Consider the following 25,118-nt stretch of genomic DNA (forward strand, 5'->3'; position numbering starts at 1 on the left):
GAGTAGTGGTCATCGGTCAAGAGAAATACAGCACTCACACATGCTGCACCACGGGTGGACCACGGGTGGTCACCAAGACATGGTTGTAGGATTCCACGTTGTAGGATTCCATTCACATGAAATGTGTGGAATGGGCAGATCTGAAGAGAGAAAGGAGCATCGTGGTTGCCTGGGACTCGAGGGAGACTGGGAGGTTAGAGGGTGGCAGGTAGGTGTGGGGTGTCTTTTTGGGGTGGATGAAGATATTCTAAACTTGATTGTGTGATGGGTGCACAATTCTGAAGGTACTGAAAGCTTTCAAACTGTACACTTTAAATAGCTGAATCGTATGGTGTGTGGATTATAGCCCAATAAAACGGTTTTTAAGAAGCCACATGTGACAGGGGACTGGGGTGAAAGAGACAGGGAGCCGAGGAAAGGCCAGCCACAAGGGGAGTCGCTGCCAAGGGGTGGGGGGCTTCCAGTGCTGTTTGCCTTCCTTCGGGCACACTGGGCAGCTGCTGCTTCTCTTTCAGGCCTTCGAGGACATCTACATTGAGCAGAGAAAGACCATTCGCACCATCCTGGAATACGCTGACAAAGTCTTCACCTACATCTTCATCCTGGAGATGTTGCTCAAGTGGACAGCCTATGGCTTCGTCAAGTTCTTCACCAATGCCTGGTGCTGGCTGGACTTCCTCATTGTGGCTGTACGTGTCCTGCTTTTTACTTTCCACACCTTCTAGTAGGAAAACAAAAGCAGGGATGTTCCTTCCTCTGACGGCCAGAGTTGCCTGGGAGCTCAGGGTGTCGGACAAGATGTAGACGTGGGTTCGGGTAAAGTCCCTGTCGGAGCACTCAGATCTTAACCTTGGGAGAGGGAGCTCTGAAGTCCCTATGTGTGATCCAGGGACTGACCAACCAGCTCTTTGCTCTGGTGCTTTGGCTTACAAGAGTCAGAGATTAGGAATGGGAAGTGGCATCACTTCCAAGTGCCAACCCCCCTTGTAATGATTAGGCTGGGAACGAGAAGGTTCTTGCCCCACACCAGCAGGATGTCCACTTGCGGGTGCCAGGAGAGGGGTGAGGATGAGGTGGGGGCTGCTGGGGGTTTAGGTGGCGGGGGGGGGGGGGGGGGATCTTGGTAGGCTGTCTCTGCTGACGGTTCCTATAAACATTTCCGTCAACTCAAGGCTTCATACCAGACTCCTCTGAACAAGTTAGTCTATCCAGAAGAGATGGAGTTCACACCAATTAACTCCCTCCCTCCCCCCCTCCCTCCCACCCATTGCCATTTCCACAATGGTGATTAAACTGAAGAGAATCCTTTTTCCCTCCAGGTTCCAAGACCATCTCCAAGGCGTGGTAGCCTCTGATCATCTGCAAGGCTTGGTGGCCATGACCTCCTGTGTTATTTTTCAGGGTGGAAGCTGCCTCATCTGTGACTGTTTCTCACCCCCCCAGCCCTTGTTCCCCCTTGGCTTTCCTCACTGTGATGAATGCTTCTTATTCTGTGTAATCGCTAAAGTTCTTTTCTTCCCAGCCAAATCAGCATGTGAAAGAAAGGGTGAATGGGAATTTCAGGATTGGGGCCGCGGAGAATTCACTTCCTGCTGAGGGCTAAGTGCCAGGCAAATGGATTGTTTGGAGGCTAGGAGGGTACATTTAGAATATAGGTGTCCTCAGCTGTATAATAAACTACCTAGAGAGTGCCTCTGGGATCCAGAACAGAGCAGCACGGAGGCCTCCTTCTCTAACAGAGAGAGTCCAGCACCGCGCACCAGTGATCTCTGCTCTATAAATGCGTTCCTGTTCCAACACAGTGCCTGGAACTTCCATGGTTAATGACTCCTTCCAGGAGCTGTCACTCTACTCCCATTTGCATTCCCTTTTCAGAAATCAGGCCTTTAGGAAGCTGAGGTGAGGAAGTCACCTTCTACCATAAAGTGAACCAAACAGATGCTGCCCCAGCAGGAGGTTTCAGCACTCCCTTAAGCAACTACTGCTAGTACCTTCTGGCAGAAAGGCTCTACCTCCCACAGAAGAGCTGATGGAAAGCTCGAGCTCTAAGAATTAAGGAATGGGCTTGAGATATGGCCCAGAGAACTGAAGTGGCTGGGCCAGCTCTCTTTCCGTAGAACAAGACCACCTGGAGTCCGGTTGAACACCTGGGGGAGTCCTAGAAGCCCCCCATCTTCTGGACCTTCCCAGAACTCAGACAGATACATCCCCTCCCACACTCAGGAAGCTGTGATTTAGAACAAATCTTCCCCCCGCCCCCTATGACCTTTGCCTCCTGCTCTCTTACCTGAACACTATTTCTCTTCTCTCTGGGGGAGACAGCCCACAATTCAAGGATGTTGATCAGGTGTCTCACTTTCCCCTGGTACCCAAATAAGCTGAGAAGAGCACTGACAGTCCTGCACATCACCATTTATTTAGCAAACATTTTTTATCACTCTTTATACCAGGTGGCAGAGACATAAAAGGTTTAAGGCAGACACGGAACCAGCAGTAATCCACAAATGCCCCAGCCTTAACATTGCCTCGAGACCTGACCGTGGTTCCTAAGAACCTCAGTGCCGGTTATTAGTCAACAAAATAAATCAAGCACTATTGACTGTGTAGAGTTGTCCCAGAAGCTGTAGGGAGTCTCGAGGGGCAGGCAGGCATGGCCCAGCTTCTCAGGCACTCACACCAGCTTGCCCGACCACCCCAGCCTGATTCTAGGCTTGTTTGTAGTGAGCTACCATTCTGTGAACAGGGCTCTCCCAGGACCCTGCCATCTACTGATTTCTCTTGGACGCAACAGTGCGTTTATTATCAGATGTCCCTGAGCACCCACAACAGCAAAGCCACCTGGCAGGAGAGCAGAAGACATAGACAGTTCTCTCCAAGGGCCTGAAAGGATGAGACATATATACAAATAACCACAGTCTGAAGCAGTGTGCGCTACGTGGGGATAGCCCCGGGCCGGACTATGGCTGCACTGTCGGCCACTTCTGAGTTGTGAATGGAGAACAAGGCTCAGGTGACACCTGCACAGCCAGAACCATCAGAGTTTTTGCTTGTCTAGTGCCTTTGACATTCTAGAACATCCAGCAGGTGTAAATTTTAGGTCCTACTTTAGCACCATCTCTGACTCTCTTCTTCCCATCCCATCCCCCAGTACCTAGATGTCCGAATCTGTTAATCATCACCATGTTTGTTTCCCTACTAGACTCTCATTCCACCGTGTTGCCCCCTAAAGCTGCTCAGAGTACTTTTTACAATCACATGGATAATCTGGACAACTTCCAACTTAATTCTCTTTGGTCACAAGCCATGTGAATTCCCAAACAAAGACAGAGTTTCATTTTGCTCAGGTCCTTGGCTGCACTGGAGATCATGTCCTGTAGAAGAATTTTGTCATCTTTCCCCCAGAGAAATTTATCCCATCATATCCAGAGGTTAGCCAGCATATCGGTTCCAGGGATGGGAATTTCCAGAGACCACACGTCCTGAATTCAGACTATTACAAACATTCTCCATCTGAAAATGTTCACATCATTTGGAAGAAGTCACCCAGTGTCTGCCTTTTTTCCATTCCTGCCTCAAGTTTTACTTCCCCTCAACTCCTTGCTTTTTTCCAGGTTTGATTCTTTCCTGAAAATTTTACTTTCAGCAATGATCTGGTGGTTACCTCCAGTGAGAGTTTAACATGGGGACTCGGAGGATTATCAGAGCACCCTTAGCTGCTAAGGAAGAGCCCACATAGGACCCGTGCTGACCCTGTCTTGGGAGATCTTGGCTAGATTGATCAGCCGACCAGCACATTATCTTGGCACCATTCAGAGCCAACCTCCGGATTGGCATCTGTACCTCCATCCTTCTTCCCACCTCAGGCCTCTTTGTTATCAGATAAACCACCCCCCTGAAGAGGGGGGGTTTGCCTCCCTGCTGTGTATGGGGCCCATCATGGGTGAGGCCCATTGCCCCTCAAAGCTTAGTGTTTTGCAGTCTTCACCTGGCATAATTTCTCCAGATGAGATTAACTCCGGGGGTATTTTGAACTCAGGCGCTTGGTCAAGATGGGATAGCTTACCTTCAGATGTACCTATTAAGGTCTCCCTAAGAATCTGGTAATTGTAGACTATTCAAGGAAGGTTAAGAGTTGGTTGCACTTGGCAATAATAGGTAAAAAATACCTCCATGTAGAGTCTTACTGATAATGATAAATGGAGGGGAAATGATTGGGTGGTGCTCCTGTGTTCAATTCAAGATAAAGCTATTGAGGCCTTTGTTTTGTTTTAGACAGAAATTGAACTCTGAACCATCTACCCTTCAAAGAACATAAGTAAATAGGGCAGGCTTTAATTCCAGATTTGCTTTGGATACTGCATAGGATTCCAAGGTAGATACCTATGCTGTTAGATTATGAGTCCAGGCATAGATGAAAAGTTCACACCACTTTTAAAAATTGAAATCCTTGAGCCTGCTCATCCCTTTCCCTCACTAGGTCACTGACATTCTACTTCTACTGCCTGCCAGTCCTGCTGCTTCATTATAAAAAGAAAATAAATGATTTTTTAAAAGATTTTGTACAATTCAGAGATACAGAATCAAAGAATTAAAGCCCTCAGCTAAACATAAAAAGCAAGAAATGAAACTGCCTTGTAGATTGTTTCCTTTTTTCTCCTCTAAATTTGCTTTGAAATGTCAGTTTAGGCCGGGCAGATCTGTAACCACCACTTTCCAGTAGAGGGAATGATTGATGGGAACATCTTAACCCATCCCGGAATTTGTGGTGCAGTACAAGGGAGAGACCGCTCCAAGAAACCTGTTAGGATTTGATCAGCTAAAGGTAGTTTCCTTTGGTGGGAACTCAGGTCAGGCCTCTCCTTCAGGCCCAGACAGCCCTACGTATAGTTGGCATCCGGTGTTACAGGACCACACGGTAACTGCTCTGAGGGCTCTGGTAGACCAAGGTGAGTTTGTCTCTAGAAGAGCGGAAGGCATTTGACCATCATGACTCCAGGCCTAAGGACCTGCAGACCTCTCCCCACCGTGGCAATCCAGTCAACTCCAGATTGTTCAGAGACCAATAACCCTCTCTTGGGATATCATCATTTTACCTGCCAGTTGGGGAGGTGACCTGTCTGTGGAAGAAGGGGCTCTGGCCTGGAAGTCAGGAGGGTGGGTCTCTCTCTCTCTCTCTGGCTCCAGAGCTGCCCGTGTAACACCGGCCCGATTCTTTTGTATGAGACTCAATTTCCTCATCCGTAAATAAAATTTAAAATTTTTTTCCAAGAATCCTTCCAGCTGGTTTTCCAATGCTGAGAGTGGAGAAGGTGGTCCTGGAAAGGACAGACCTGAGAGGCCAGTTCATTTTGAGCTGTTTTGCAGAGAGAGAATGGGGATTAAAAGGAGAAGTATGGGTTCAGTTTTCCGACCCACCCACGTTCTCATGGCGGTGCAGGAGTCACGATTGTGGTTCAAAGATGGAAGGATTATTAGAGATGAAAGTGAGAGGAGGAATGGCCTAAAGTGAGTTCTCGTGGAGCCAAAACTCTGTCTAGAAATTGCTTCCTTTGGTCCTTGCCCTCTCGGGAACCGCAAAGCCAGGTGGCGCTTACTGGATGTGTTTCCTTTGTTGACGTAGTAACTCATCACATTCTCCAACAAATGGTTTCTTGTCAAGCAGGAGCAAGAGAGCTTGTCCCTGTTGGAAATCCATGGTGAATGAGCTGAGGAGGGGGCAGCTTGTGTGGAGTGTGTGTATTTATCTGTATTCTTTTCCATAGGTACCATTAAATTTGTCTGGCTTAATTTAATGGCAACTTCTGGGAGCTGCAGAGGCTGTAAAGGGCGAGGGTAAGGTTTTTGTCATCTGTTCAGGCTCCTCTCCTTCCACTGGAACGTCCTCATTCCCCCCTCTCCCTTCAGCCTCTTCCCTGTGCCAACCTGTATGTATGTTCTACTGCCTCCTCTCGATTTTCTCCTCCCCTTGTGTTTTTTCTTCTGCCTCTCAACCTCCTTTCCTTTCAGGTCGTTTGAGTCCAAGTTGAAGTAGGCAGCTGGTGTTACCCACTCTTTCTCCCTGGGGGGCCCAATCTGTGTAATCAGTGCTAGGGGCTTTATTCTAACACTCTGGAACCTCTTTTCTTGTTTTTCTTTGTTTTGTTTTGTTTTGTTTCCTTTTTTGTTTTTGTTTTTCTCTTCTGTTTCCGTGTAGGTCTCTTTAGTCAGCCTTATAGCTAATGCCCTGGGCTACTCGGAACTAGGTGCCATAAAGTCCCTTAGGACCCTAAGAGCTTTGAGACCCTTAAGAGCCTTATCACGATTTGAAGGGATGAGGGTAAGATACTAAGAGCAGCTGATCCTTCTGCATGCCGATGGAAACTGTTTACGCATGCTAGAACTGATCACACGGTGGGAAGATCATTCAGACACGATCTGTGATGCAGCTGCTGATTTGATCCTCCACTCTCTCCCCCGCACCTGCCCCGTGCGAGGGGGTCGCATCAAGCTGCCTCATCACATTAATATGGGCCCCACCCCAACAGCGTGCCATCGCAGAACATGTTAATGCTGGCTATTCTCATTTGGCCTGGCTTACCTGTAGCACTCGGGGCGGCTTTCTGGGCTGTTGATTTAATAGGGAGAATCACCAGGTGCAAAGAAGGGGAATTGTAACCCAGAGACCCACTGAAAAGCAGAGGCCGCAGGCAGGGTGAGTGCCGCGTAGGGGCATCAGCCAGGTGGGGACTGTGGCCTTGCAGCCACTGAGAAAGCAGCTGAGAAGGGGCTGGAAGACATGATGGCAGGCCTGGAATTGGGAATGGAGCAGAATTTGGCATGGCCCTGGGAAAAGAGATGCTTTTCTTTCTATTCTGATTCCTCTTATTGCACCTTGTTGTTCTCAGCCCAGTCCCATAAGGACTGGCAGCCTCTGTCTGACAGCAAAGCTTTCCTCCTCACCCCCCACCCCTCTGCCCACGCTGTATGGCCCCCTATCCTGACACCATCAAAGTAACAATCAGGTATGACGCCAGATGACTTATCAGCTAGTTCTCCTGAAATTTCTTAACACCTGCTATTCCTGCTTTGGTGATACTCCACCCAGATCCAAACCGGGCAAGGTGCTGTCACCCTGCCAACCTAGAAACAAGGCTCCCTCTCTCAGTGCCCTCTTGCTGTCTCTCTTGGTTTAAAAAAACTGTGCATGTGTGTGCACGTGCACGCGCACCCACACGCTAGAAAGTCAATTTCCTAAAAATCAAGTGGGCAACTGGCTTTTAGTGGTAATAGTTGTCCTGTGGTAATCAGAGAGGTCTGTTATACTTAACGAGACCAAGAAAACTCATTTCAATTCAGATGTTGAATACATGCAGGAGAGCAAAACAGAGGATATGTTTTTAAATGTACAAATATCAGAATATAGGAATAAAAATTAAATGGTTCCAGTGGTCCCCAAGAAGCAAGACTAACTGGAAAAACTAGGTACCAGGACAGTGCTGCTTCATCCATTCCTCATCTGTGATCCATGGCCACTGTTCCATGAAACTCCCCACCGTTGTACAGGAAGGTGAAAACCTCACCACGCCTCGGGAATTGTATTTTGTTAGTTTCTTCAGACAAATGCTTTTCGCCACAAATTATGTTTCTTCTGTAGCACAGTCACGGTTTGGTTTACTGCATATAAGCTTTCTTCAACCCATCCAAAACCATCTGCAGGAAGGTGAGGTCCACAGTAACATAGACTTCTTTTTTTTTTTTTTTTAAGATTTTATTTATTTATTAATGAGAGACAGAGAGAGAGAGAGGCAGAGACACAGGCAGAGGGAGAAGCAGGCTCCATGCAGGGAGCCTGACGTGGGACTCGATCCCGGGTCTCCAGGATCACACCCCGGGCTGAAGGCGGCACTAAACCGCTGAGCCACCCCGGCTGCCCAACATAGACTTCTTTTAATTTAAAGCACAAAGCAAAATTTGGGAGTCTAAGTCTTTCCTCCACGGATAAGAGAGATTTCAGAATGTGTGCAGTGAGCTCGTTGTCCTGCACAGGCTAGACTTAGAAAGTATGCTGCAGAGGCCTCCAAGTTCCAGGCTGTTAGACCTAGGGTTATGGTGCTCTCCCCTCCTCCCCCGCCTTCCCACGTTTTCCTTAGAAAGGGCTAGTCAAATTTTTTTCATAAGTCACGTCAGTTCTGTTAGAGTGTTGATAGTCTATGGTGACTGAAAAACTGAGGAGTAAAAGAAGGCTGTTGAAGACAGTACTGGGCACCTTGTAGCCGCCTCAGTAGCCTGTGCTCCTCCACAGCCACCAGCAGTGATCCTGGATCTCCTAAAACTGGACTGGTAATACCTGAAGAAACCCCAAGATAAAAGCCCAACCGACACTTGCCATTAACTTTCTCCATCTGGATGCTCATTACTGCCAGTCCTCGCCCATGGCAGTAGTCCCCATTGACCAGCTGGGGCCAGTTTGCTCCTGAGGAAGTCATTTGAGTAGTCTGAACATGAGGGACCTTTCGGTGGCCACACTTCTTCCCTTCAGCCCCTCGCCCTTTCCTCACCTTTTCTTGGACTCACGGTTTCCATCCCCCCAAAATTTTTAGTTGCCAACTTCCAAGTAGTTTAGGAACCGAGAGGTCCAGAAGCGGTGGTCAGACGGCAGAAAGTTTTCTTTGAGAAAGCATTAGAAAGTGAAACCTTTACATCAAGGTTTTTCCAAATAAGATAGTATGAGCAAAAACCATTTTGAACCCCAAGCCAGGATTTCAAACAATGAGTGTTCAGTAAGGGAAGCTCTGGTATAGGAATGTCACTTGGTTTGGTTGGCTCCGGTCAGCCAACAACACTGACCACTTCTGGTTGGGTAGGGGAGAGGGCTCAGGACCCATTCCTGTCCTGCAGTTTCCCAGCGATAAACAGAATTAGACATATTCATTTTATTTGGTTACTTTTCTACAGGACCATGTGTTTTTTTCATTTTTTGGTTCGGGTTCCTATGTACACTGACACTGAGTGGTTTCCCTTAGAAAATTTTAAATAAGAGATCTTCACAAACAACACCATCAATGCAGGGGCTCAACTGTCACTGTGCTGCACCAATGGTAGGCTCAGACCTTCTTTTGGGAGGGAACATACAGCCCTAGCCTGTCCTGGGACACTGACTTCAGTTCTTCCTCTCTCCTTCCTCAAACCATACACCAGAAAATTGAAACATTCATGCTATTGGCAAAGGAACACTTACTGTAGTTCTTTGCTTTTCTCTCCTCCATAGTAATCTTCATTTAAAGATTTTGCTGTGCTATTAAATTTTTGAGGGTATATAATGCTATGAAACATGCATGCCTTTTTGTTGACTGTCAGTATATAGTTGTCCATGAAAGCCATGTTCCCTCTGCCAGATATTGAAAACTATTTGACAGATTTTATAGCACTTAATGAATAGTAACGTTCTAGGCATTAGGAGAAGACAACAATGCTGTAAGGAGATTTAGTATCCATTGAAATTTTTTCGTCAGTTAAGTGATATTTGAACCAATCGTTAAGTATAAATGTCCATTGAGGAAAGTAACTTTATGGGTTGCTAGACCCAAGCTTTGAGTAATATTTCTGTACCTCGTTTTGAACAATGAATTTCATCATAATTAAAGGTAGTGTAGAATAACTTGAGATTTATCAGGGACGAATTTATGAAGTGACTGCCTATGGAAACTAGAGCTGCCATGTACACTTACCTATACAGTGTGAGAGTTCAAGAAAGCGTAGTTTCTTGTCTTTTGGTTGCTGAGAATATCAGCACAATGACAATTACATGTGGAGCACAGTTAAACAATTTCCATTATTAGCTAATATCTACAGCCAGGAAGAATTATTAATAAATTTCATTAGCTGTTCACTGTTTTATTCATAAAACTAAGCTAAGAAGTTTTTCTTTGGTTATCATTAATAATCAAAATTACCTTTACATCATATAAATACATTGGATTTTATAGAACTTTTATATCTTAACACGTCAGAGAACAAGGCTCAGTAAATTGTTTCATCTATTGATTCTTTTGACCAGATCTATGAGTATAAAAGTGGGAAGAGGTCACTTAGTTAATTAGCTAATTAGTCTTCCCTGCTATATTATCCCATAATTTAACTGTAACATGTAACACTATGTAGGACAGGTTAGTCTGGGTTAAGATAGTCAGAAGAGTTCCAAGAGGAGTTAGATTCAGAACTGAGACAAAAAAGCAGCATTTCTAGGTTTCAAATCTTTTGGGGCTGACTTCCCTATTGCACCCTTGTGATAGTCTAATAGAAGGTCATGATCTCTCACCTAAGCTCTGCCGCAAAATGCTGTCACGTAGACTTGAGCTTTTGAATCTTGATAATCTACTCTCTTATTGTCCAAGAAATTATTATTCCATTTGTGGATCATCCTCCTTTTGCCTATTCTTTTGCACATTTCATTGCTTTCTGGTGCTCCACCAAAGGGTGAGCGACTCTAGAATGAGGAGGTAAAAGTCAATCTGATCACCTGACAAATCTGGTAACATAAATAAGTAAGTAAGAATATCATCCTCCAAAATAACATGGAGGATTTTCCAGATTGCAGATATTCTGGTTTTCCTCCCTCAAAGTAATGAACAGGTGAAGGATAATTGTGTTATACTAATGAAGACAGAGCTATTAAATCTAGAAGAGATTTCTTGGTCTTAAAAATTAAGAAATAACTACCTCTCAATCTAAAGGCCTTCATGTATGAATTGGAGAAACACAAAACTAATATTTCAACCTAAAGAAAAGTGACTCCCTAGCAGAATGTCATTGCCTTTTTTACATAGGACTGAACAGCTCTTCTCAGCCCCACGTTCAGAGGAGTGACATTGCAATCTAAGGCAAGAGCAGAAGTTAAGGAAAACCTGAACCCAAGTCGGGCTCAGACAGAGCCCAGAGCTGCCCCCTGCCGTTCCTTCTGCAGCACAGCCCCTTTGGCCCTTTTGATGCTGTGCTTATCTGCAGTCTGTGTGTGTCCTGCCTCTTCCCTGCACTGAAAAACTGATGCCCGAACACAGTGATACTTCTCACCTCCTTCTAACAAGACCTTTAAAAAGCTGCGTTTATATCCATTGTTTTTATTTTTAACTCCATTTTAATTTTCCTAGGATATTAGAAAAAGGAAGACACTTTCTTCCCCTTTTAGGGTCCCCTTTCTGGGCCTTAGCAGCCCTGCTTAAGACCATGGCAAATGAGAATCAGGGCAGAATGAACCAGTCTTAGTTTCTGCCTCACCCCCCACATTGCCCACCCCAAAATGCTATTTTTGTAAGCCCTTTGAACTCCTCTAGTGAAAATTGCCACCACAGTAGAAGTGTTGTCTAGCTACTCTCACCTCTAGTGTGAATTAAAATCAAAGTTAAAAACAACCCGGAAACTTTGATTCCTGAAAGGTTTTTTTTTTTTTCCCTTTGCTTTTTTTTTTGTTTTCATTCTTGAGCTTGCTACAGTCAGTGATTTTTAACAATATGACAGTTTGGGGGTTTTAAGAGCAGTGATCTAACCCAGAACTCTCCAGAAAACATAAGTCATTCCTATTTCTAATACATTGTGAAGACTCAAGTCCAGCCCTGGATTGAGCAGAGAGACATTAATCAGCATTAGGCAAACAGGGGCAACTCTTAGATTCAGAAGCCTATAAAATCAGGAAGAAAAAAAAAGGCTGAAGAATAATGAACCTTGAGTGAAAAATACATCTGTTCAGATTTTATTTTATTCCGTTTGGTAGAGGGAATATAGCTTTATTTTTCTCTTGAGCCTGCAAAATATGCATGCTCAGCTATTGCCTGAAATAAGATAACTGGCCTTGCATAAAAGAGACTTTGTGTACCATTGACTGATTCCCTGCTAACCCCAAAGGGTAGTTCTCTGTGATTTTGAACAATCCTACCTTGTTTTGCAGAGGGGGAATGTCTGTTGAAAGGCAACTGGTGAGCTTGAAATCCGATTGCCCCATGGGGGCATATTTTATGAGTTGGCAAGGAGGGAGACTAAGAAATGATTTTTTCAGTCCCAGGTTGGAGCCTGGGAGAGAAGACCTGGGACAACTTGGGCAAGGAAATTCGTGTTAGATGAAATAATTATTCCATCTGGAACTGACTAGTATTCCTCAAAATATATTTTACAGATTTAGAAAACTTTGGTCCCACTGGTGGATCTGTCCAGTTACCCTAATTCCAAAGGGGGCATAATGTTTTTGTAGTCAGAACAAGCCACGCAGTATCATTCCCCTCCTGGAAATCAAAAACAAGTACGCTTGCCCGTACTTCCTCCCAACACTCAGCAACCTCCCCCTTCCAATGCAGGTGGTGGTGAATGCCTTGGTGGGCGCCATCCCCTCCATCATGAATGTGCTGCTGGTGTGTCTCATCTTCTGGCTGATTTTCAGCATCATGGGAGTTAACCTGTTTGCGGGAAAGTATCACTACTGCTTTAATGAGACTTCTGAAATCCGATTTGATATTGAAGATGTCAACAATAAAACTGAGTGTGAAAAGCTCATGGAGGGGAACAACACAGAAATCAGGTGGAAGAACGTGAAGATCAACTTCGACAACGTTGGGGCAGGATATCTGGCACTTCTTCAAGTGGTAAGCATTGCTGGTTTGTTTTTGTTTCAATTCTGTGAAATTCCAACAGCTAGCAGAAATTGCATTTGGTCCCCTCTCATTCCTATATCCAGAATCAAGATTACTCTTAATAGGTCACAGAGAACAATGTCATTTCCCAAACCAGTTCCAGGGAGACACCTTTCCTGAGAATTTCTGAATTCTCTAAGACCTCACTCAAAGGAGATCTCTCACTGTGCACAGGAGCAGAGTTTTGCTCAACAACAGATAGATTCCTACAGCATGATAAAGTTGCAGAGAGAGATCACCTTCTCTCTCTAGGACAAAGTATGTATTTAAGGCAAAGGGGAAAACATTAAAAAGAAGGTAAGTGCATAGACACCACCCCTCCAAAAAATGGGAATTTTGATTTAGCAGAATAATCATATGTAGCAGGTACATTAAGTTAACTAAAGAAAAGAATATGGCCATGCTAGGATGCTGCGATGCGGATGCCGCCACTCGCGTCAGCCCAACCCCAAAGAAAGGTCTCAGTGTATCACAGTAAGAAAGGATTTATTTTAATTATGTAGCATACCATCATGTCTAGTTTTCTTTTCCACTCTTGCCAATTTTTTGGACTGTTTGACAAGACAGTATAATGCAATGAAAACTCCTAGGCTTTGGAATTAGACAAATGTAGCTTTGAGCCACACTCTGATGTTTATTGCACGTGTAACCTTGGACAAATTACTCCTCCAACTCTTTCTTCATCTATTAAATGTCGGTAATAATACCTGGCACCGTTGTTAAGAGGATTCATGATAATTTTTTTTAAATTTCTTAGAACAATGCCTGGCACATAGCAGTGCTTAATTAATGGTATTTGGTATTAGGTACTTGTGTTGCAGTTACAACTATGCCTGCATCGACTATATATAGTCATTGGGAATATTGAGTGCAGTAATGCAGGTGAAGCTTTCAACTTGGTCTTACAGATACAGTAAGCACTTGCTGTTAGCTAGGATTAGGAGGCAAAGTGAATAGAATGAGCTCTATCCTACTCCAGAGTCTCTTGCGATTTTATCCCAGTTGGAGAAATTGGACCCACAAATTGAATCTGAATTGGAGAAGTTCCAGGAGACCAATACCCATCAATCAGCCCATCAGACATTATATTCAGAGTCCCCAACCTTGTCTAAGGTGTTGTGTTCAGCACCACTAGGGCCATCCGATGAATACAGAACCACCCATCCCCTGAAAAAACTTTTGAATCTGGTTGAACAAATAAAACAAATGAGACAAAAAGAAAACATAGAGCACTGAATTGCTTACCCATATTTTTTTCCAAAATCAGGCGAGGTATAGTAGATTGAAGCAGAGTGAGGTTAAGAAGGGCTGCCTGGGATGAAGCCAGGACTGCCATTGCCACAAGTTCAATGCCTATAGTAGTAGGGAGAGAGAGTTCTGGTCTTATTTTGTTGGGTTTTCTTTTTAACTGCAACTTAGAAAATTTCAGACCCCCGTTGCTTATTCAACATCATTGTAAAAAATGACTCCTTGGTGGTAGGCTAAGTTCTCAGTACCCTCAGAAGATTCTGGCCTTATTTTGTTGGGTTTTCTTTTTAACTGCAACTTAGAAATTTTCAGACCCCCATTGCTTATTCAACACCACTGTAAAAAATGACTCTTAGTGGTAGGCTAAGTTCTCAGGACCCTCAGGAGATTCCTACCACTCGTTAATAAATATGAGTTTGCCCTAGCTTTGGGCAACCTTCTCAGGCCCATTTTAAAGACCTTTTGTGAGAGTATTGATCCAACTACCATTGTCAACATGTTTCTCTGCCAAACTTTGATGTTATTTTCGGGGACTTAGACAAAGCTCCCTCGGGACCTGTTTAACAGAAAATTCTGTGTCCATATGAGGCAGTGGCCAAACTCCGTCTTGTGTTTGCGCTAACCTGAGCTTGGCCTCTGTGACCCCTGCCTAGATTCCCATCCACCCCCTAACAGGCACAGTCTAATGACTGTCTCTGTTTGCCAGGCAACCTTCAAAGGCTGGATGGACATCATGTATGCAGCTGTAGATTCCCGCAAGGTAAGGATACACCTGGCAAAACCACAACCTTCTTAGATGGCTAGGAAGCAAGCAACATGGTGGGGCTTAACAAAAAGGAGGGGGTTGGGACATGTATTGCTTGTTTTATTGACTCTAGCTCACTTTTCTCCTCTCAGTCATCACTCTCTTACACTGGCTCCTGATGATTAGGCCGTTGATTTTGACCTGGCCCCAGTAGAGCCATTTCCTCTTCAGTGCTGCTGATGGAAGAGTGGCTCCTAGCAGACAGCCCCCCTCTTCCCCTTACTTTGCCATTTGCATATTCTCCACCTAAGTCACAGCAGGGCAGGGCCTGCCAGTGTGGAAAGGAGATAGAGAATGTAGAGCGCCCTCACCGCCCTCACCCCATCTTGTGCAGCAGCTTGAGTGGTCAGTTATGGCTGGTGGTGATGGCGTCTCAGAATTGCCCACCTAATCCCACACTGGAAGCTGATTCTCTTTTTTTTCTCCTGTCCTTTGACAGCCTGATGAGCAGCCTAAGTATGAGGACAACATCTACATGTACATCTACTTTGTCATCTTCATCATCTTCGGCTCCTTCTTTACCCTGAACCTGTTCATTGGTGTCATCATTGATAACTTCAATCAACAAAAGAAAAAGATAGGTCTCCTCCCCTCACTGCCAGTGGCCAGAGGTCAACTCAGATGAGAGGCACTTCTGTCCCTATCTCTAGAAAGAAGATGCCTCCCTCTCTCGCTCTCTCTCTTTCTCAAATCAATATTGTCACCTCCCTGTGGCCCTGGCCCCACTATACATCAGCCCCACCCTGGGGGCTCGAGTTTCACATTTACTGGGCCAAACAACTTACTAGTACCAAATATACTTAGCAATGCTTGAGGCCTTCACTGGGTTTGGCATCCCAGCAGAAGGAGGCAGAGTCAGAGAGGGTCTAGCGACAGGGTGAAAAGGAAAGCAGCAGATCAATAACTGTAGCAAGAGGTAGAAAGTGTCTAGACTTGTAATTACTGATAGCAATCCCTGGGCACCACTAGCAAACTGGGATTTGAGAGACCATCCTCGGAAAGTTCCCTTCCTCACTTGTTCCAGATGGTTAACAATTTTTCCAAAACAAACTGAAGCACTTAAGTCTTGTCATCCATTTTATAAATTAAGTCTGTCTCAAGGAACTCCCCGTGCTGTTTTCTTGCACCAGGATTTCTGAATTTTTAATATTGTTGGAAATAAATGGGCCAATAACCAGGACTTGAAAATCCTTTCGTTTAAAAATGTTTCTCTTTAGAATTTTATCAGGAAAACAGGTCCAAAACAAATGTGTGAACCAATGAGATACAACTGTCTTCAGCATCACTGCCCTCAAATGTACCCTTCCCTGAGGGCCTACCATCAGATGGGCCATTTCCTTTGTGCCCAGCCGCTGGCCAATCTCAGGAATCCCAAGCTGAAGGCAAAGGCTGGTGTGCCTTTGAATTAGAATAGTTGTCCCAGGTCTGCCTCATTAAGAGACAACTCTTAGCTAAACTGGCCTCTGGAAAAGTAAGGGAGTAAGGCCCCGCTCCGTTCCTACAGTTGAACCTTGGGTCCAAACCATAGTGTGCGAGAGCCTATTGTAATTGCTCGCTCTTTTCTTTCTTCCTTTACTTTGGAGGTCAGGACATCTTCATGACCGAAGAACAGAAGAAGTACTACAATGCCATGAAAAAGCTGGGCTCAAAGAAACCGCAGAAACCCATTCCCCGCCCCCTGGTGAGTGCAGGCTGAGGGCAGAGTGAGACCCATATGGTAAAGACACTGGTCGGGTTACTGCCAAGGAAAGAAAGGGGTAAGTGATGGGCTGCCTATGCCCTCTGATCCTCTCCCAGCTGCTCCATCCACAGGATCTGGGGAAGACAGCAGACCAGGGATTAAGGTATGGGGTGGCTTTTATATCGTGCTTGACCTTTCCTCTAAGACTTCCTTGGGCAGCAACAGAGAATCACCATGCTATAACCACGTTAGTTCTGGCACTGGTAGATAGATACTTTAAGGGACCACTAAAATTTATCAAAGGAAAGTGAAAATGAAAGCTGATCTCTTTCCTACCTTTGCAAGATAGGATGTGGCCACTGTTTTCTCGGCTCTCTACCCAGCAAATAAGTCTGTGCAAGATAGGACCCTGGCTATTTGTGGGAGCAGGAGAGGGTGGAACCAGGAGTCTGATGTCCTGATATCTGTCTTGAACTGAGCCTTTTGCAAAACAGATTTGGGCACCGGGGTTTTGCTTTGCCCTTCTATTGGTTGGTGGTTGCCCTCTGGCTTCAGAGGAGATGCTCTGCTCCTGAAGCCATATACCCAGTGGAGTGGGACATAACCCCCAGGCTCAAAGTTCCATCTTCTGTAGCTTTCATTTAAAGTAACTTTTTATTTTAAAACAGCAAAACTCTTAAAATAAAAGCTTACCTGGCAATCTAACTTGTAAAAATAAAAGTAGAGATACTTTTCATTTTCCCTACTTAGCGCCATGCCCAGGGCCTGGCATACCCGCCTCTCCAACTTCTGAGGCTACGAAGCCCTCAGACCCCACAGAACAGTTGGAAAACCAGCAAGTTAAAGTGATCCTCAAAGTAAGCACTAGCTTGAGTGCCTACGTTCTTAAAAAAAAAAAAAAAAAAAAAAATCAGAGAGAACTTAAGAAAGAGAATGTTTTTGGTATTTCCTTGATGTTAGAGCTTCCACTTTGTGATGGAATCAAGACTAAGGAGAATGGAGAGGGCTTACAATACTGAAGTTCTGTTCAATCCTTTGCACACAGGGACCTGAGTGTATTTTTTTCTACTCTAAAATATAAAAACTTACTGTGGCAGGAGACGTCAATCAAGAGCAATCAGCATTCATTCAGCAAACAGTTGTAGATCTCCTACTATGTTCAAGGCCAAAGTGATGGATACAATTCAGACAGTGTTGTCAAGGGAGCTTAAAATACAAGGGGGATAGAGATAATAAATAAGTAAACAAACCGCTACTATGCAATGTGGAATGTTGTGACAAAACACAGCTAGAGGGCAAGACAGAGAATATGGAGGCTTGAGGCAGGGGATCTACTTCAGTAGTTAGAGAAAGCCTCAGTAGGGAGGCTCTACCTGGGTAGATGAGAAGGAGCCAGAATGCTGGGGGAGGAGGTCCTGGCAAAGCAGATGAGGTTGTAAAAGCAGAAAGCATCAGTGTTGTCAGGTGGTGATGGGCTACAGGAAGGGGCATGAGGTGAGCGGGATTAGACTGTGTGAGGCATCACTAGGCCAGGCTAACGATAGGAGTCTGTTGCGAGCACAATGAGAAACTGTTGAAAGATTTTAAGTAAAAAAGGGATGTGATCCATTTATGTTTTTAAGTAATCACGCTTGCTACTGTGTGGAGACTACACTGATGCAGGCAAGAGGGGAAGCAGGGACTCTAGTTAGGAGATCCTTCCAGAAGTCCAGAGAGAAGATGGCGGTGCTGGGACTAGAGTGGGGCCAACAGAAGCAGGATGAAGTGGGTGAATTCAGAAGAATCAGTAGGACCTGCAGTGTGCATGAGGTGGGGGACGAGGGAGAGGAAAGCAACAAGGGTGACCCTCGAGTTTCTGGTTTGGAGCCTGGGTGGACAATTGAGATGGGAGAGGATCGGGTTGGGGGAGGGGCAGGGGAAGGACTTGTTAGGTTTGAGATGCTTATGAGTCAACAGGGGAGATGTTGAGAAAGCAACACAGGAATTCCGAGGAAAGAGCTTGAGAGACCTAAGTGCAGAGATACTCTGCACGTGGTAGGAACAGATGGCCTGTCCTGGGGAGGTAGCATAGAGAAAGAAGAGGCGAAGGCAGGGAAGGCATGGCCGGCCCACAAGGCTGCACAGGAGCAGTTGGCGAGGCGGAAGACATCTAGAAGTGTGTGATGGCATAGACACAAAGAGAAGAGTGGCAGTGTTAGAAAACTGCGGGGAGGTAGTGTCGATGCCGGGGTCTGTCCGTGCTCCTGATATCCTGCCGGAGCAGCGGGATAGAGCTGAGCTGGCCAGGGTCACGGGAAAGAAAGGCGAGTAGCGGTTAACAGGATGGCAGCTTCCACGGTGTGCTCTGCTCGGAGAGGCTCTCAGGAATGCGCTTGTATCTTTCTTTCCTCCCCCTTCCCCTGCCTCCAGAACAAAATCCAAGGAATCATCTTTGATTTTGTCACTCAACAAGCCTTTGATATTGTTATCATGATGCTCATCTGCCTTAACATGGTGACAATGATGGTGGAGACAGACACGCAGAGCAAACAGATGGAAAACATTCTCTACTGGATTAACCTGGTCTTCGTCATCTTTTTCACCTGTGAGTGTGTGCTCAAAATGTTTGCCTTGAGGCACTACTACTTCACCATTGGCTGGAACATCTTTGACTTCGTGGTAGTCATCCTCTCCATTGTGGGTAAGTGGGACGGGCGGGGGAAGACGCAGGGCACCTGACTGGCCTTGAGCACGAGATTCCTAGGAGAGCAGCCGGTTCGGTGGGCGTGAAGTGCAGGCCCATGACTCTCACGGCTGATGCCCGTGTGCCTCTAAGTCATCCTGTGGGCCCACCAGTAGGTTATGTGGCCAGTGAGTTTCTACTAAGTGTTCATAGTTGGCTTGGATTATAAATACCCTGGTTGAAGGGAGGGAAATGATACAGATTTGGCTCTTGCTTTCAAGAAGTTTAAAGTTAACAGGGAAGGTAACTATGGCTACAATAGCAGTAGAACATGGGGAAAGGAATTGTAAGAGATTGGTAGGTTGGACGCTAGTGAAAATGCTCAAAGAACCTTCTGGTGGGGATAGCAGTGCTCATTTGACTGAGGTTTTACTGTGTGTCAGGCATAGTTTGAGAGTTTCTTCACTGGCATGGTCTCATTTGATCCTTATGACAGCCCAGGAAGCAGGCTATTTTTTCATCTTCTGTATGTCTAAGGTCACCCAACTAGAAGGTGGCAGAGGCAGAGCTCAGGCTGGATCTTAACGGCAACTGTGTGACATTTTGCTTCAACCTAAAGGCATGGGAGGGGCTTCAACCTAAAGGCATGGCAGGCAGAGGAAATGCTGGCGTATCGATTGGCCTCCCAGAACATTTCCTTGCCTTCCTAAAAGGCGTCTCAAATGGTGAAACACTGGCTTAGTTCCAGGTAGATTTAACTGACGTGAGCTGGCAGGGGGAGCGTCCCTGAGCCTGGCAGGAACCAGCCCCAGAGCCAGTGGCCCGGCTGGCTGAGCAAGGTGGTGAGCCGGGGCTACGGAAGGCAGCTGGTCCTCCCCTCCCCTGGTTCTATCCTCTGGAGCAGCACATCTGAAAGTGTGTTGATACATAGAACACTAATGTATATCTCCCTCAAGAAAAGAGCACCATGATGAAATTACTTTGGGCAACACCGTACATGGAATTTCCCTTTGGAGAGTCACAGAGCACATTAGCCTGTGGAAGGTTCTTGGAATTCCTACAGTAAAGAATAGTTGGACACACCATCGTATCTTTTTTTGACCACAGCACCCTTTTGACAAGTAATAATAATGGTATCTCATGTTTTAATGAAATATACTATGTGCCAGTCACCATTCTGAGTGTTTTACTAGTTTCAATTCCTGTAGTCCTCACGAGGAACTGAGGCACAGAGCAGTGACCAAGACATGAGGCTAGTAAGCAAGTGAGCAGGGGTTCAAGTCCAGCCCCTGGTCTCAAATCCACACCCTAACCTCCCACAAAACACAGTTTGGACAGTGTTGCCCTGTCCACCGTTCTTGAACATTTCCTGCCCACCCATCATTGAGTGAAATGGAAAGTCCGCAGACCAGACCATGCCCCCTACTCTCAGATGGTACTCAAAATTAAAGCAGAAGAACAATTTTGCTTTTGGTGATTAGGGTTTTTATTAAATGTCATTCACTTGTTCAGAAACAAAAGTATAGAAATTATCTTTTTAAATTAAGAGGAGTTAGGGTAAAACTAGCCCTGGAACCTCCTAGAAGATCCCTTACGTAGTGTTCCTGCTACCTGGAATGGTGTCTTCCCATCTTTCTCCCCTTTTCTCTGGGGACAAGTACACATTCATCAGACAAAACCTGACTCTGGCATCTTCTCTCTGAAGCCTCACTTGCCCACCAGACATGGAATGTAGACTGACTTCTCACAGTCACCGGTTATGACTTAACTGAGATGTAAAAAGAAGAGAGCTGAGAATTCATCTTGGATCGTGGCTGAGGTAGAGATTTTCTGGAAAGTTCAAATACTCCATGGAATTCTAACTCCAGAAGAGGCCCTAAGAGGCTGTCCAGCCTACTCTCTGAACTTAACTGCATCTCATCCCTTTCTGAAAGTTAAGGTTTTGTCCTAGCTTGAAAAGCTCACTGGGGCACCTGGTGGCTCATTCAGTTAAGCTTCCAACTCTTGGTCTCAACTCAGGTCATGATCTCAGGATCATAGGATCGAGCCCCACATCAAGCCTTGCATCCAGCCCTGCGTTGGGCTCTGTGCTCAGTGAGGAGTCTGCTTGAGAGTCTCTCCCTCTCTAAAATAAATAAATCTTTAAAAAAAAAGAAAGAAAGAAAATGAAAGGGGAAAAAAGCTCAAATAAGGGGATTGCATAACTTTCTGCGGTTCACTACCCCCAGTTGTTATGAATCAGTAGGGTTGAAAGATATTTCCTTATTCAACGTAAATCCTTCCTGTCAGTGGAAGCTCATGTCTTGTCAGGGCCTCACCAGCAAGAGAAGGCACTGAAGGAAGAGAGCATGCCGTTGTCTTCCCTTCAGCTACCATGTCCCAACCTCTACGTGTCCTCTTTCGTGGCCCTTCATTGGGCTCCCACAGTTGTTCTGCAGTGTTAAGGGCAAATGGTCCGGCTAAGGTGGACCCCCAGATAAACAGAAACAGAAAAAGGCCCTCTGATTTTACATGGTCACCCTCTACTGTTCTATCCTACTTATGCCTTAACATTTTCATCTGCTGCTGCTGTTTCTGATTTATGGCTTTAAACACAAAATCTAGAAGCTCTGAGGTAAAGCCACTCCTGAGAGATCCCTCTGGTTTTCTAGGCTATTTTGGCAGGGTAGGGACATGGGACAATAAGAAACCAAAAATGTCTTTTCAGAGCCAGCAAGAAGATACTTTGAAAATTAGTGGCATAGTGGAATAACTAAGACACCACAGCCAGAGGGTCGCGAAGTCCTGGGTGGCGCTGGGACCACGCATTCACTGTTTGTGGATACGGAAATTCGCTAGCATTTTGGAGAAGAATCAGTAACACCTCAGAAAGTCACACAGGCACAAAACTGAGAAAAACTACTTGTTCTTGAGTGGGAAAACATAAACGAGGACCTATTCGTGAAATGGAATGCTGTTCAGCCGTAAAAATGAATAATCCAGAATTATTTTAACACCAGAGGTCCATCTCACAAACATAATGCAAAGTCTCAAAATTAAGTTAGAGATCTAAAAAGCTTGCTCTAACAAGATAGATACAGTATAATTCTTTCAACATAATAGGATGCTACGATGCTATCATACTATCTATCTGTGATAGTTATGGATTCATACGTAGCAAAATTATGAAGAAACTGGAATAATACTGCACCATCTCCCGGATTGTGGTTGAAGAGAGGAAGCAAATTTGGCAAAATACTTGCATCTATTAAATCTGGATGTTAGGTGCATAGATGTCTATTTTATTGTTTTCTCTGCTTTTCCATATGTTTGAAACATGAGATTTTCTTTTTTCCTCATGAGAATTCAGACTCAATGGCAAGGCACTCATTCTATGAAGTCCTTTGAACTTAAGGGCTCCAGTGTCAGGTGACCTAAGAGAAAGGGGTCTCCAGTCTCAGTAACATTTCTTCTTCTGTCCTCTTCTTAGGAATGTTCCTGGCTGATATAATTGAGAAATACTTTGTTTCCCCAACCCTATTCCGAGTCATCCGATTGGCCCGTATTGGGCGCATCTTGCGTCTGATCAAAGGCGCCAAAGGGATTCGTACCCTGCTCTTTGCCTTAATGATGTCCTTGCCTGCTCTGTTCAACATTGGCCTTCTGCTCTTCCTGGTCATGTTCATCTTCTCCATCTTTGGGATGTCCAATTTCGCATACGTGAAGCACGAGGCTGGCATAGATGACATGTTCAACTTTGAGACATTTGGCAACAGCATGATCTGCCTGTTTCAGATCACAACCTCGGCTGGTTGGGATGGCCTGCTGCTGCCCATCCTAAACCGCCCCCCTGACTGCAGTCTGGATAAGGAACACCCAGGGAGTGGCTTCAAGGGAGACTGTGGGAACCCCTCAGTGGGCATCTTCTTCTTTGTAAGCTACATCATCATCTCCTTCCTAATCGTCGTGAACATGTACATCGCCATCATCTTGGAGAACTTCAGTGTAGCCACAGAGGAAAGTGCAGACCCTCTGAGTGAGGACGACTTTGAGACCTTCTATGAGATCTGGGAGAAGTTTGACCCCGATGCCACCCAGTTCATCGAGTACTGTAAGCTGGCAGACTTTGCAGATGCCTTGGAGCACCCTCTCCGAGTGCCCAAGCCCAACACCATCGAGCTCATTGCCATGGATCTGCCAATGGTCAGCGGGGATCGCATCCACTGCTTGGACATCCTTTTTGCCTTTACCAAGCGGGTCCTGGGAGATAGCGGGGAGTTGGACATCCTCCGGCAGCAGATGGAGGAGCGGTTCGTGGCATCCAATCCTTCCAAAGTGTCTTACGAGCCGATCACGACCACGCTGCGGCGCAAGCAGGAGGAGGTGTCGGCTGTGGTCCTACAGCGCGCCTACCGGGGACACTTAGCGAGGCGGGGCTTCATTTGCAAAAAGACCACTTCCAATAAGCTGGAGAACGGAGGCACACACCGGGAGAAAAAAGAGAGCACCCCGTCCACAGCCTCCCTCCCGTCCTATGACAGTGTAACTAAACCTGAGAAGGAGAAACAGCAACGGGCGGAGGAAGGAAGAAGGGAAAGGGCCAAAAGACAAAAAGAGGTCAGAGAATCCAAGTGTTAGAGGAAAGCAAAAATCAAATATTGTACAGATGTAAAACTCGCAAGTGAAAGATTGTTTACAAACTTCCTGAATATTATCAATGCAGAACAGCTGTGGAGACACTTTAACCTGAAGATCTATACCAAACGTAGTCTGCTTACCATGTAACACGGTTGCATCTTGAGCAGTGACCTGCCAAGGGCCAAGGACCCTGCTCCCTGGACTCACAGATTTTCTAATGCTTGGGCAGGTGGTTACTGCATGTTCCACATCAGTCAATGCAACTTAGGACAAAACCAACAGGATACAAAAACCAGAGGAGAGGCTGCCGGGACCAGCATATTTCCGTTGCAGCCAAATGGATTTTATTTTTTCATTTTGGTGATTCTCAGAAGCAGAAAGCATCACTTTAAAAGTTTGTTTGTTCATGCAAACTATATTTGCATTCTTACATTAGTTAAGCTAAGCAGCAAAAAGAAAACACACACACGCGCGCACACGCACACACACACACACACACTCACACTCACATCTAGCCCGTGTCATTCAATTGTCAGTTTCTTTGACATAAACCGCATCTTCTCCACATGGGCTTCACGTGGTTTGGAGATGGGTGGGGGAAACAATCAGGTTTCTTCAGGCTGAGGAGGACTTGCTCAGGCCGATTCCAAACATTGTGCTCGTTCAATGCGTAGAAATGATTTGCATGATGGCATGCCGTGATCAGAAGTCATGCATGAGAACCATACACCACAGGACACTACTAATCCTGTCCCCTGCACTGGGTCAGCCTTTGGACAGGACCCAGCCCTGCACCGTTCACTGTATTTGGAGAAAAAAAAATGGTAAGAGTTCCATACCCGCTGCAATTCCTTATGAATTCTTAGAAGTCTTTCATACACCTTCTGGGTAGGGAAACATAACCAACCAATTGACCACCACCACCAACAACAAAAAACAAACCCAATCCAACAAGCAGATGGATCCGTTGTGTGTATATGTTTAACAGACATCTCTAACATACAGCCATTGTTGCACATTTTGAAAGATGAACTATATTTAATGCTGCTCTGTGTCCCTTCCATGGGGAAACTTTGATCTTGAATGGCTTGTATTAATAATGTCACTGTAAAACCAAATCCTAGGGCTAAAAACAAAAAAATCAAAAAAAAAAGTTCATTTGTATTGCAATATTTATGATGATCGTTTAGCCTTCATACTGGAGAACTGACACTTATTTGGGGCAGAGATAAAAGTGCTATTCAAAGTGGCATGTTATCTCTAGGGGGCAATTTGGGGAACTTAAAACAAACTTTCCTTGGGGGTTGGGGTGCTCACTTCATTCAGTGTCATGTCCTTCTGCACTGTGGCTTTCTCCGGGCTTGGCTCCAGCTGGAGAGGGGTGCAGATCTTCTGAACAGGCCTCTCCCTTCTACAGAGGGGTTGTCACAAGCTCACACACTGCATGAT

General features: G+C 45.5%; 1 protein-coding gene across 4 annotated transcripts in view; it reads left to right on the plus strand.

Moving 5' to 3' along the window:
* SCN8A (sodium voltage-gated channel alpha subunit 8) overlaps nucleotides 1-24,867 on the plus strand; it is a 173,901-nt gene extending 149,034 nt beyond the window's left edge. For all 4 annotated transcript variants that reach the window (XM_038577714.1, XM_038577713.1, XM_038577712.1 and 1 more), the window contains 8 exons: nucleotides 516-689; nucleotides 6,194-6,316; nucleotides 12,324-12,608; nucleotides 14,611-14,664; nucleotides 15,149-15,286; nucleotides 16,286-16,390; nucleotides 18,800-19,070; nucleotides 22,522-24,867. In XM_038577714.1, coding sequence (XP_038433642.1) covers nucleotides 516-689; nucleotides 6,194-6,316; nucleotides 12,324-12,608; nucleotides 14,611-14,664; nucleotides 15,149-15,286; nucleotides 16,286-16,390; nucleotides 18,800-19,070; nucleotides 22,522-23,669 — 2,298 coding nt within the window. In that variant the 3' untranslated portion in view covers nucleotides 23,670-24,867. The remainder of the gene's footprint in view (nucleotides 1-515; nucleotides 690-6,193; nucleotides 6,317-12,323; nucleotides 12,609-14,610; nucleotides 14,665-15,148; nucleotides 15,287-16,285; nucleotides 16,391-18,799; nucleotides 19,071-22,521) is intronic.
* Nucleotides 24,868-25,118: the final 251 nt, after the last annotated feature.

Source organism: Canis lupus, chromosome 27, assembly GCF_011100685.1.
Source record: "Canis lupus familiaris isolate Mischka breed German Shepherd chromosome 27, alternate assembly UU_Cfam_GSD_1.0, whole genome shotgun sequence".
Taxonomy (NCBI): Eukaryota; Metazoa; Chordata; class Mammalia; order Carnivora; family Canidae; genus Canis; species Canis lupus.